Consider the following 12,490-nt stretch of genomic DNA (forward strand, 5'->3'; position numbering starts at 1 on the left):
CAACAATGAACTGATGCATTAAATAACTCAACCTTTGTTGAATATATTGCCAGGTCAAATCAGCCAAAATTTAATGGGGAAAAAGCATACAGTTTTTATCACATCATGCAGATTTTGGTGTGTTAAACACCAAAAGTCGGATGTTATTCCACACAAATGTGTATCTAGTAGTTTTGTTATTTGTCAGGTATGATAACTAGCAACTATACTCGTAATCAGGCCCTTAGCATTTTCTCTGTTGAGTGCAGATTAACTGGTAGCAGGCACACCAAAAATGTAATCTCCTTCGTTAGTATGATTGCTTTCTAAAGTAGTAGTACATCTTATACTATACCAGATATGTAAGAGTTGAGTCCTAAAAGCTTCTTACCATCCCCCAGACTCTGGGCCTGCTTTAAAGTTTGACACATGAGGGACATCCACCAAAAAGCAGCTGATAACTCATCCACTCTCCTCGAAGTGCATAGGCTTCTACACATCCTAACGTGGAGAGTGACCAAGAAACAATGATTTCTCCAGAGGTCCTTTGAGAAAGCATATTCAGTTAAAATGAAAGAGGATTGTGTGTGTGTAGACATTGTAGGGAGTTTCCCATTCAAGTTTCTTTTGTTCTTTGTGAGTTGTAACTCAGGCTAGAAAAATAGCATCGCATTTGAAATACACAGATCTCAGGTGACCAATGTAATCTGTAAACACAAGATCATCCATGCACTTGCTGCTGCTGGTAAGACCACAAGAACTGAAGGTTTCATTCCATTTATTTGTAAACAGATTAAATACATAAGACTTCAGCAAAAGAAGACAGGGAAGTGCAAAGGGGGCTGTACTGAAGTATCTGATGCCATGTTCTATCAAATAAACTTAAACTGCAGACTTTTTAAAATGTGTTTACAATCCAAGCAAAAAGAAGAAAAGAGAGCTTAAATTCAGCTCAGTGTGATGTCAAGACAGTGGCACAAGACATTCCATTCTGGTGGGGTAAGGTAACACTGCCAAAGCGTTATTTCACAGCCACTGAGTGGCATGAACCTGGACTGCTCCATTGGCAGTAACGCCCTCGTCCTGATGGTTCTCTCCTCCTCAGCCTGCTGCTATTGGGTTTAGAAAAGTCAATGCATGCACTTTGTCTCCTAGCATGGGTCACACATCAGAGGTCCGAATGTTTGTGTCATCCATGCTGAGCATGTAAGGTGTCTCTCTTCCACGCTGAGGCTCAGACACATGTCTCAGGCGTGTCCCCTTGGCTTTCACATCATCTGGGAGTTTGGTAAGAGTCACAGAGCCTTTCGAGTGCTCCGAACCTGCTTCCACAGCTGGGTCCTTTTTTTCTGCTTGAGGCACGGGTGTCCAAGGCTGCCAAGACATGGCCTCTGATGGGCCTTTGCTGAAGCTCTTTTTTTCCTCTGGCTTTTTGGCTGTGGACATTGATGGGTTTGAAGAACTTGGGCGATTTGAGCTTCCCCTTCTGTTCAAAGAGAGTGATCTGCTGAAGGGCACAAACTCCTGCAAAAAAAGCAGATGAAACTAAATATATTTGGAATGAACTGTCTTGAACAGCAATATTTACCTTTGACCCCCTAGAAAACAGGTAGAATCATTAATGTTCATTTATTTGCATAAAGCACGCTGCATAACCTTATGACTTTAAGGCATTTAGGCCCATATTTATACTTTTTTTGCACCGCATTTGCATCATTTTTTGACGCAAAAGCAACGCAAACTTAGAAAATACAATTATATTTTGTAAGTTTGCACCGCTTTTGCGTCAAATGCGGTGAAAAAAAAGTATAAATATGGGCCTTAATGACACCACCATCCAGGGCTAGGGGGTTTGTCATTACAATGACTGGCTCAGGCCTTGGTATGGTGAACAGGATAGTAGTTAGCTACATTGATACGATGGGATTGTGCCTTGTACACTGGACTAAGAGACTACAAAGATACAGCAACTGCAAATGACAAGGTAAGAGTAACATGATTACATTAATACAGCAGTTAAGGACAAGTCCACAGTAGAAATTCGCCACTTTCAATTATTGCAAGAGGACACATTTCGTTATACAGAAGGAAAAGTGTGTTGTGTTGGAATACACATGTTATTAGTTTGTGCCTAAAAAGCATGAGGGATGGAGCACTGCAAATGTCTAGGGAAGGGCAATGGTGCAGTGGGGTGCCACCCCTGCAGATCTCCTTTCGCCCCTATTCTTGTTTCTGTCTTTGGTGTGGTTAGTATGTACTCTCCGGTGGAGTGGGGTGGTAGGCTATGTTGTTTTTTCTTGTCGTACCCTGGGAACACTGGGTGGAAAAACACTTCACACATTTGTAGGTGAAACACAAGACCTTTATATTATTATTTTCTGGACCTGGGGCCAGGCTCACTGTTTTTGTTGGTGTGCTATAAATTGGAATTTTGTTCACCCCAAGATGAAGACACCAACCTCATTTTAAGCTTTTTGTAGTTCTTTGATATGGCGTACCAGGAGACCAGCATATATGGAGTTGTCATAGGTGAGGTGAGAGTTGACCAGTGTTCTTAGCACCACTGTCTGGTTTTCTGTGGCAATATACTTAAGGACTATTTGAAAAGCATCACTGAAATAATGTGGCATTCACTACTGCCTCTGTCTAGGGTATGTTCATTGTTACAGATATCTCACATGTTTCTTATTTTGAATGTACTAGGTACAGTTTGGCTGGAAAGGGTGGCTGTTGACTGGGCACAGTGAAGCCATAAAAATATTTCAGATTTTATAGATTTTGATGGTCAAAAGAACATTTGATAGGGCTTGAAATTAGTCAGTCTCCTGTGACATCCTTAAATATATTTGTGCATTGTCACCAGGGAAGTGAAAATGGAGGTAATGGGCAGGGAGGATATCCATGAAGGGTATTTTTCATAACAAATGTTATTGAAATTTTGCAGTGAGATATCCACTGTGTGGTCGCCAAACAATAAAGTTATTAACAATTATTACAAAGTAACTTTCACAGTTTGTTTCATGCGACCTGCCCACAATCACTCCAACACTGAAATGTCCTACAAAAATTGCAAGCGTTGTGTGTCCATAACTCTGTACCTCAGCATCCAGCAGGAAAGTAGGGGTGCGGACCGGAGCCAGAACTATGTCCCTATAGTCGCCCCAGTGTTGCCAGATTTTGGAGTGTTTTTGGGGGGCAGCCTCTGGCTTGAAACACTGCAACTTTTAGGCCCATGCAATGATCCACCCCATTCTTCCAGACCTCAGCAGATGGAGGAGAATATGCTTTCCACATTTTGGCAATATCTCTTTTCGGCTATTCTGAGTCCCAAAAACAGTAACTGACATTTATACTGGTTCTTGCCAATACCCTCTGTGCTATGAAAAAGGATCACCCTAGGGTCTAGTGGGATGTCCCAAGAAAGGACATCTCCAACGCATGACGTCACATCCCTCCAGAAATGTATCAGCACTGTAGTGTACCACACCGTGTGGAAGAAGGTACCCTTCTCTGCCCCATAGGGCAGGCACATCGAAGAATCAGTCATACCCATTCTCTAGAGGCGACGTCGTGTAAAACATGCTCTATGTAAATATTTAAATTGTATCAATCAAAGGCAGGCAGGAATCAATGCTGCACGGTGTGACCTCTGTCCAATAATCATTATCCAGATTATTATATCCACCTCCCAAGCTATTTGTAGTGCCTGAAGGTTGGGGGGCTGAGTGCGATCGGGGATTGGTATATTTTAGTGATCTTATGGGCACCCAGGTCGCCCAACAGGAGAATCCCTTCCAATGGGTTGAAGTCTGGTAGTGCCTGCAGAGCCCGGATATATGAGGACAGGGCATGACAAAACCGTAGGTATTGACAACATTGGCTATATTGCACCTGAAATTCACTTTGGAGCTCTTGGAACGATTTCAGAACCGTACCCTGCATGATGTTGCCCAGTGTGGATATTCCTATGTAACCCCATCTCTGAAAGCGCTCTAAGAGGGCCAGCTGGTGTAGGGTGGTGTCCTGCCATTGGAGGTCCACTGTGTCAGCTTCCCCCACCAGCCCATCTGCCAGAGGGACCAGCTCCATGTGTCGATGACAACCTGAGTTTTTGTAGGTGCGTGTATATATAGTGTGTTATTGATGTTTTAAAGTAAAAAAGATGTTTCTGTTGTTAATAATAATATATTTTTATATAGCAGGTTAGCAACTTTTAGTATGTTTATTTACCATACAAAACTTTAACTATTTTTTTCTTCTTTTTATTTTAATAGAGCTTGGAGGATAATGTTTTAGCACTTATAAAGGTAAGTAAATACATGTTGCTATAATAACACACATTTCATTAATATTGTTATGCATCCAGGCAGTCATATATACATCCAGTGACATATGCAGTCATTTATCCATAGAAGTAGTTGTACAGATAGTAAGTCACTAATACAGACACTCACGCATTTATTTGCATACTCATAGATTCACTAATTCACACAGATAATAATCTATACAACCAGTTACAGGTAGTGAAATATTCACATAGTAACCCATTCAGACACTAATATACCCAGATAATGATCTATAAATAATTTGAGACAGATACTCCGTCACCCAGAGACGTACTGAAATATGCAGTCAGTCATTTATAAAGGTACTGATGTACCCAATCAATTATTTCAACTTTCACTCGTACAGACATACTCTCACTGTTAGATGCAGTTACATACAAAGTCACTGAGCCCTACAGATAGTCATGTAGCAAGTCACTCACACAGGTATTTACATAAGAAGTCAGTCTCGAAACTTACTTATTGTACAGTGCGGCAGTGGTTAGATTAATGTATAGTACTTAAAATGAGTATATGTTAAAAAGAACCCTAGAAATTCACTAAAAAACAAAGAATAGAGGGACGTTATAGGCAAGCTCACATTTTAACTGTACCAAACCATAGAAGTTCACCAGTTATTTTTAGAGTTACCTCAAGTAACTATAACTCATGCCCTAAGGTAACTATAACTCTGACCCTCACCATGCACTGCCAATTACTCCACAAATGATGGCAATCATTCAATCTTTCAGTGATACAATTCTTTATGCATCAATTCATTCACCCATACAGGTAGCTATGAATATTACTATTTATGCATTGAGGAACTCATGCACTCAGTCACTCATTTACACACATATTTATATATCATTCAACATTACACCTACTCAGGGTCATATTTACTCATCTACACACACACAATCATATACCTATTATGTCAACTACATATTCACTGACACGCTCATTGACCTACCCATACATACAGTAAGTCATGCACCCACTCATTTACTGATAGAACCATATAAGTATACATTGACTCACAGACACGGGAATAAAAGCAGTCATTCACTCAACTCTACAATTTCTAAGGTAGAAAGTTAGTTAGCCAGAATGTTACTCATTCATCCATTGCATCACCCACACAGACACTCATGTATGAACTGAGCCTTTACATACACTTACAAAGGTCCGGAGTCAACCACAGACTCACTAATAAATACACTAACTCACCTATATAAACACTTACGCAGCCAGTCACTCACCCATACAGTCACTCATGCACTCAGTGATTACCATACACAGCCAGGCATGGACCCAGTAATTCAGCTATACAGCCATTGATGTACTGTCACCCATACATGCACTGAAAGATGCAGTGTCTCAGTAATACAGCAACTTATGGAGAAATGTACTCACTAATTCAGCCACTGACACATACATGCACTCACTCACCCATACAGACACTCATACTTTGATTCACTCATCCAAAGAATTATTTATGTACCCAGGGCCAGATGTGGCAACCGGTTTGCATGTCGCAAACTGCGAAAAACGCAGTTTGCGACATGCAAAATGGCCATCGCGATGCAGAGTCACATTTTGCGAGTCGGTACCGACTCGCAAAATGTGATTCCGACTCGCAAATAGGAAGGGGTGTTCCCTTCCTATTTGCGACCGCATCGCCATGCTGAGTTGCTTTGTGACCGCGAAAGCGGTCACAAACCAACTCGCAGTAACGCATTCGCAAACGGGAAGGGGTCCCAATGGGACCCCTTCCCCTTTGTGAATGTCGCTGAAAATATTTTTTCAGAGCAGACAGTGGTCCAATGGACCACTGCCTACTCTGAAAAAATGAAACCAAATGGTTTCATTATTTTTTTGAATTGCAACTCGTTTTCCTTTAAGGAAAATGGGCGGCAATTCAAAAAAAAAAACTGCTTTATTAAAAAAAGAAGTCACAGACATGGAGGTCTGCTGTCTCCAGCAGGCCACCATCCCTGTGAGTGCAGGGACTCGCTATGGGGGTCGCAATTTGCGACCCACCTCATAAATATTCATGAGGTGGGTCTTTGCGACCCCATAGCGAGTTGCAGAAGGTGTCTGAGACACCTTTCTGCATGCACTTTTGCGAGTTGCAATTTGCGAGTCGGTATGACTCGCAATTTGCAAGTCGCAAATTTTTTTCTTGCTACATCTGGCCCCCAGTCACTTAATCATACTCTCACTTACATAACCTCTCACTCACCCATACAGTCAAACATGGAGCCACTCAATCACAAATTCAGGCTCTCATACACCTATTCAGTCATTTCTATACCCACTCTCACCCCCACATACTCATCCGTTCAATAACTGATGGAAACACTCAATGAACTACAGTCCCACTCATACATACAGGGAGTGCAGAATTATTAGGCAAATGAGTATTTTGACCACATCATCCTCTTTAGGCATGTTGTCTTACTCCAAGCTGTATAGGCTCGAAAGCCTACTACCAATTAAGCATATTAGGTGATGTGCATCTCTGTAATGAGAAGGGGTGTGGTCTAATGACATCAACACCCTATATCAGGTGTGCATAATTATTAGGCAACTTCCTTTCCTTTGGCAAAATGGGTCAAAAGAAGGACTTGACAGGCTCAGAAAAGTCAAAAATAGTGAGATATCTTGCAGAGGGATGCAGCACTCTTAAAATTGCAAAGCTTCTGAAGCGTGATCATCGAACAATCAAGCGTTTCATTCAAAATAGTCAACAGGGTCGCAAGAAGCGTGTGGAAAAACCAAGGCGCAAAATAACTGCCCATGAACTGAGAAAAGTCAAGCGTGCAGCTGCCACGATGCCACTTGCCACCAGTTTGGCCATATTTCAGAGCTGCAACATCACTGGAGTGCCCAAAAGCACAAGGTGTGCAATACTCAGAGACATGGCCAAGGTAAGAAAGGCTGAAAGATGACCACCACTGAACAAGACACACAAGCTGAAACGTCAAGACTGGGCCAAGAAATATCTCAAGACTGATTTTTCTAAGGTTTTATGGACTGATGAAATGAGAGTGAGTCTTGATGGGCCAGATGGATGGGCCCGTGGCTGGATTGGTAAAGGGCAGAGAGCTCCAGTCCGACTCAGACGCCAGCAAGGTGGAGGTGGAGTACTGGTTTGGGCTGGTATCATCAAAGATGACCTTGTGGGGCCTTTTCGGGTTGAGGATGGAGTCAAGCTCAACTCCCAGTCCTACTGCCAGTTCCTGGAAGACACCTTCTTCAAGCAGTGGTACAGGAAGAAGTCTGCATCCTTCAAGAAAAACATGATTTTCATGCAGGACAATGCTCCATCACACGCGTCCAAGTACTCCACAGCATGGCTGGCAAGAAAGGGTATAAAAGAAGGAAATCTAATGACATGGCCTCCTTGTTCACCTGATCTGAACCCCATTGAGAACCTGTGGTCCATCATCAAATGTGAGATTTACAAGGAGGGAAAACAGTACACCTCTCTGAACAGTGTCTGGGAGGCTGTGGTTGCTGCTGCACGCAATGTTGATGGTGAACAGATCAAAACACTGACAGCATCCATGGATGGCAGGCTTTTGAGTGTCCTTGCAAAGAAAGGTGGCTATATTGGTCACTGATTTGTTTTTGTTTTGTTTTTGAATGTCAGAAATGTATATTTGTGAATGTTGAGATGTTATATTGGTTTCACTGGTAATAATAAATAATTGAAATGGGTATATATATTTTTTTTGTTAAGTTGCCTAATAATTATGCACAGTAATAGTCACCTGCACACACAGATATCCCCCTAACATAGCTAAAACTAAAAACAAACTAAAAACTACTTCCAAAAATATTCAGCTTTGATATTAATGAGTTTTTTGGGTTCATTGAGAACATGGTTGTTGTTCAATAATAAAATTAATCCTCAAAAATACAACTTGCCTAATAATTCTGCACTCCCTGTATACCCAGTTTAGCATACAGATAGTCATTCCACAGTCAGTTTGATATGCACAGAATAATTCACCCAGTTACTCATTCATGTACACATTTATACATCCACTCAGTAAGCCATACACCTACTAACACATCCAATCATTCATCTATAGAGCTACTCATACACCCATTCAGTGACTCATGGTTGTACTCACACACTCAGGCCCATATTTATACTTTTTTAGCACCGATTTTGCGCTGCTTTTTGACGCAAAAATGGCGCAAACTTACAAAATACAATTGTATTTTGTAAGTTTGTGCCGCTTTTGAGTCAAAAAGTGGCGCAAATGCGGCGCTAAAAAAGTATAAATATGGGCCTCAGTGACTTACTCATTCAGCATCAATGCAGTCAGTGACTTATGAATACAGCTACTCGTGCAGCCAGTGTGGCCCATTCAGCCCTGTACACACGCAGTCATAAAGCCAGAAATACCCTCATTCATTCGTTTATTCATTCATACAGATATCTAAACAGTCATTTACTCACTCTCACAGCCACTTAGTCAGCGAGGCACTTATGTAAACAAACATTCAAATACACAGTTTGTCATCCATACATACACTGTTGCAGACAGTCATGTACAATCACTCTTACAGAACACTACTCACCCATTCACACAATTATGCAGTCAGTCACTCAGCTATAGAGCCACTCTCAGATGTATTCAGTCAAACATACACACAGTCATGCAACAGTGGGTCATCCATGCACACAATCATGCACCCAGGCAATCATGAATACATACACTGACGCATCAACTCACTCACCAATATAGACACTTACACACCCATTTACTCACTTCTAGAGTGAGTCACACACCCAGTTACTCAGTCATACAGGCACTTATCTAGACATTCAGGGGGTCATTCTGACCCCGGCGGTCTAAGACCGCCGGGGCCAGGGTCGGCGGGAGCACCGCCGACAGGCCGGCGGTGGCCCGCAGGGCATTCTGACCGCGGCGGTTCGGCCGCGGTCAGAAGAGGCAAACCGGCGGTCTCCCGCCGGTTTACCGCTGCCCTTAGAATCCCCCATGGCGGCGCAGCTTGCTGCGCCGCCATGGGGGATTCTGACACCCCCTACCGCCATCCTGTTCCTGGCGGTTCGCCCGCCAGGAACAGGATGGCGGTAGGGGGTGCTGCGGGGCCCCTGGGGGCCCCTGCCGTGCCCATGCCAATGGCATGGGCACGGCAGGGGCCCCCGTAAGAGGGCCCCGAAAAGTATTTCAGTGTCTGCTAAGCAGACACTGAAATACGCAACGGGTGCAACTGCACCCGTCGCACCCCTGCAACTACGCCGCCTCAATTCTGAGCCGGCGTCCTCGTTGCAGGGGCATTTCCTCTGGGCCGGCGGGCGCTCTTTTGGAGAGCGCCCGCCGGCCCAGAGGAAATGTCTGAATGGCCGCCGCGGTCTTTTGACCGCGGTGCGGTCATTCAGCGGCGGTACCCTGGCGGACGGCCTCCGCCGTCCGCCAGGGTCAGAATGAGGCCCTCATTCTTTTAAATAGGAACTATTACAGGCACTCAGTCATCTTTTTTTGTAATAGAGAAAAAGATGGTTCTAAGAAGAATCTTTTTTTTGTTTTTGGAACAGTTTTGTTGTTTTTTTAAGCTTTTTTTACAGTGCTGTAATTTTTGTGGTATTTGTGTTTTTTTAATTAACATAAAAAATAACATTATTTGCAATGACAAGTAAAAAAACTTTGGAACAATGCAAAAGGCAAAGTTCTGAAAAAATAAATTAACATTTATGTGCATTCGCAATTTGCACAATTATAGGGACATCTTGCTTCCCTATTACTAAAGTAGTTTTACATTTTGGACTCATTTTCCAAGTTCTGGAATGATTGGTGTATCAGTGGACACCTGAGGAGTGGTGGAAGATGTTTCTCCTGTTTCAGTTTCTAGTCTGCGCATCTCTGCTCTTGCCAGCAGAGTACTATGCATCGTACTGAGATGCTTGTACATGCTGCTAGTTCCACAGCTGAACTTTTTTCACTGCCTCTTGAAAGGACTTTGTTACAGATATTACAAATCACTTTTCTGGCATTCACTTTTTTTTCTCCTTGTGGGAAAGAAAAACATTCCCAAACGATGCTGGGCTTCCTTTTAGATGGTCATTCTTCCACTTCTCCTTCTTCTTCATCGAGAAAAGGATATTCTGCCTCAGGAGCATTGCTTGGAGCAGCTGCCATGTGTCTGTGTCTCTTCTCTTTAGCTCTTCCAAAGCAACTGAAGACATGTGCTGCCACACCCAAACTGCTGTTGAAAAAAGGTGGAACCTTTCCATATTTTGGATGGAAAGATGTTCCACCAATCAGAAGCCTTTTTTGTGTCCCATGGGATGCGCAACCTCTGCGCGGATCCATTGCAGTGGGGTCGCAATGCCATAAAATATAAGAAAACTAATTTAAGAGTCAATATTTTCATCAGGAATTGCAACTGTTTAAGTCCAGTTTAAACCTCTTTATCTAAATTTTTAATTAGAAGTCTATTATATAGTACTTTAAATTTTTTAAAATACACTGGAGTTGCGTACCCAGCGCAAATCCAGAAATACATAGGGCACAGAAAAGCGGTGGAGTCACAACTTTTAAATTTCATACTAAATAAGTATAAACCTTTGTTTATTTCGTATTTGTAATGCATTAAGAATTAAGAAACTTCTTAGAGAACCTCTTGAGAAATAAAAGGTGTATATACACTTTATACACGTTTTTTATTGATACTGAAACTATGCCGAAGTTGTGTACCGAAACTGCGTACCAGTTGCGAATGTGCGTGATGGGTACGCAACTCCAATTATTTTATTTAAAAAATATATATACATAAATAAATATATATTTGAGGTACAAATTATTCTAAATAGTCTGTGTGGTTTTATTATTATAATAAGTATATAAAAAAATTTCTAATCTAAAATGTAACTTTATATTATTATTTATTTAAAAAATAGGTATTAGTAGCAATAAAGGCATATTTACTAAGTATTACAATAATTATATAAGAAATATAAAAAATCATTAAATATTAAATGTAAAATAAGAAATGTCCCAGTAATTATTTCTGTAGATAATATATTAGTACAAAAACCCTATAAAATGATTTAAAGAAATGGATACAAGGATATTATATTTAGGAAATGTAATTTAAAAAACAATTGAAATTCACTGTAAAAAAACAAAGGTTAAAGTGATGTTATAGTTAGGCTATATATTGTAAACAACCCCAGAAATTCACTAAAAAAACAAAGGTTAAAGGGACATTATAGTTGAGAAATGTAATTAAAAACCCTAGAAATTCACTCAAAAAACAAAGATTAAAGGTATGTTATAGTTAGAAAATACAAATAAAATAACTTTGAAGTTTGCTAAAAAAAAAAAAGTTTACATAAACGTTATAGTGTTTAATGTTCTTCCTATCAAACCAAAGAAATTCAGCAGTTATAGTTACCTCAGCTAACTATAACTTGCATCCCCGTAATGCATTGCTAATGATCTTACATATTACTTCACTTATGACATGGTCAGTGACATCACTCTTTTTTCGTTTTTTTTTTTAACTTTGTTTATTGTTTTTTTCAGTGATTGAGGAGTCCTTGATACATGTGTATGCCCTCCTTTACATGCCATCTTTTCAAACTTGTTTAATACAATCAGGCCATAATTAAAAACTTATTCATTGTGGTACTCTGCTGGTCTCTATACAGTCCATCCACTTGTGCATGACATTATCACAACTTGCTTAATCTTGTTTCCAGCTTCCATCAGCACATTGGATATCCCCATATACACTATAAACTAATTCAGCTACAAAGTGACAATAAAAAACGACTTAAACAAACTATGCGCAGGGAGGATAACCTGTGGCACATTGAGATCAGGCCTTACCAGTATATCTAGCTCGCTCTTCGGGTAGGTTCCTCCTAGGTGTCCTCCCGTCCCCTATTTGAGTGTATGGTCTATCCTGTTCCGACAGGGTCCCTCTACATCCCAAAGATAATCACACATCCTATCCATCATTGTTAGTGTCAGTCAGCTGCCCCCAGGATCCACCCTTTACATGAGAATAATGAAGCCACTCTAGTATATGTACCACATGTGTCTGTGCCCTCCCGCTCGCCCCCGCCCCATCAACCACCACCTCGGTCCTCCTCCAGTGACGCCGCGTCCTCCCCGAGCTCCCGTGCCCCCACCTCT

The 12,490-nt window shown here is 41.4% G+C and overlaps 1 protein-coding gene across 5 annotated transcripts in view; it reads right to left on the minus strand.

Annotated features, from left to right (window-relative positions):
• Positions 1–740: 740 nt before the first annotated feature.
• Positions 741–12,490, minus strand: part of PLEKHA2 (pleckstrin homology domain containing A2) — a 766,829-nt gene continuing 755,079 nt past the window's right edge. For all 5 annotated transcript variants that reach the window (XM_069213872.1, XM_069213873.1, XM_069213875.1 and 2 more), the window contains one exon: positions 741–1,503. In XM_069213872.1, the coding sequence (XP_069069973.1) occupies positions 1,141–1,503 (363 nt within the window). In that variant the 3' untranslated portion in view covers positions 741–1,140. The remainder of the gene's footprint in view (positions 1,504–12,490) is intronic.

This window comes from Pleurodeles waltl, chromosome 11, assembly GCF_031143425.1.
Source record: "Pleurodeles waltl isolate 20211129_DDA chromosome 11, aPleWal1.hap1.20221129, whole genome shotgun sequence".
Taxonomy (NCBI): domain Eukaryota; kingdom Metazoa; phylum Chordata; class Amphibia; order Caudata; family Salamandridae; genus Pleurodeles; species Pleurodeles waltl.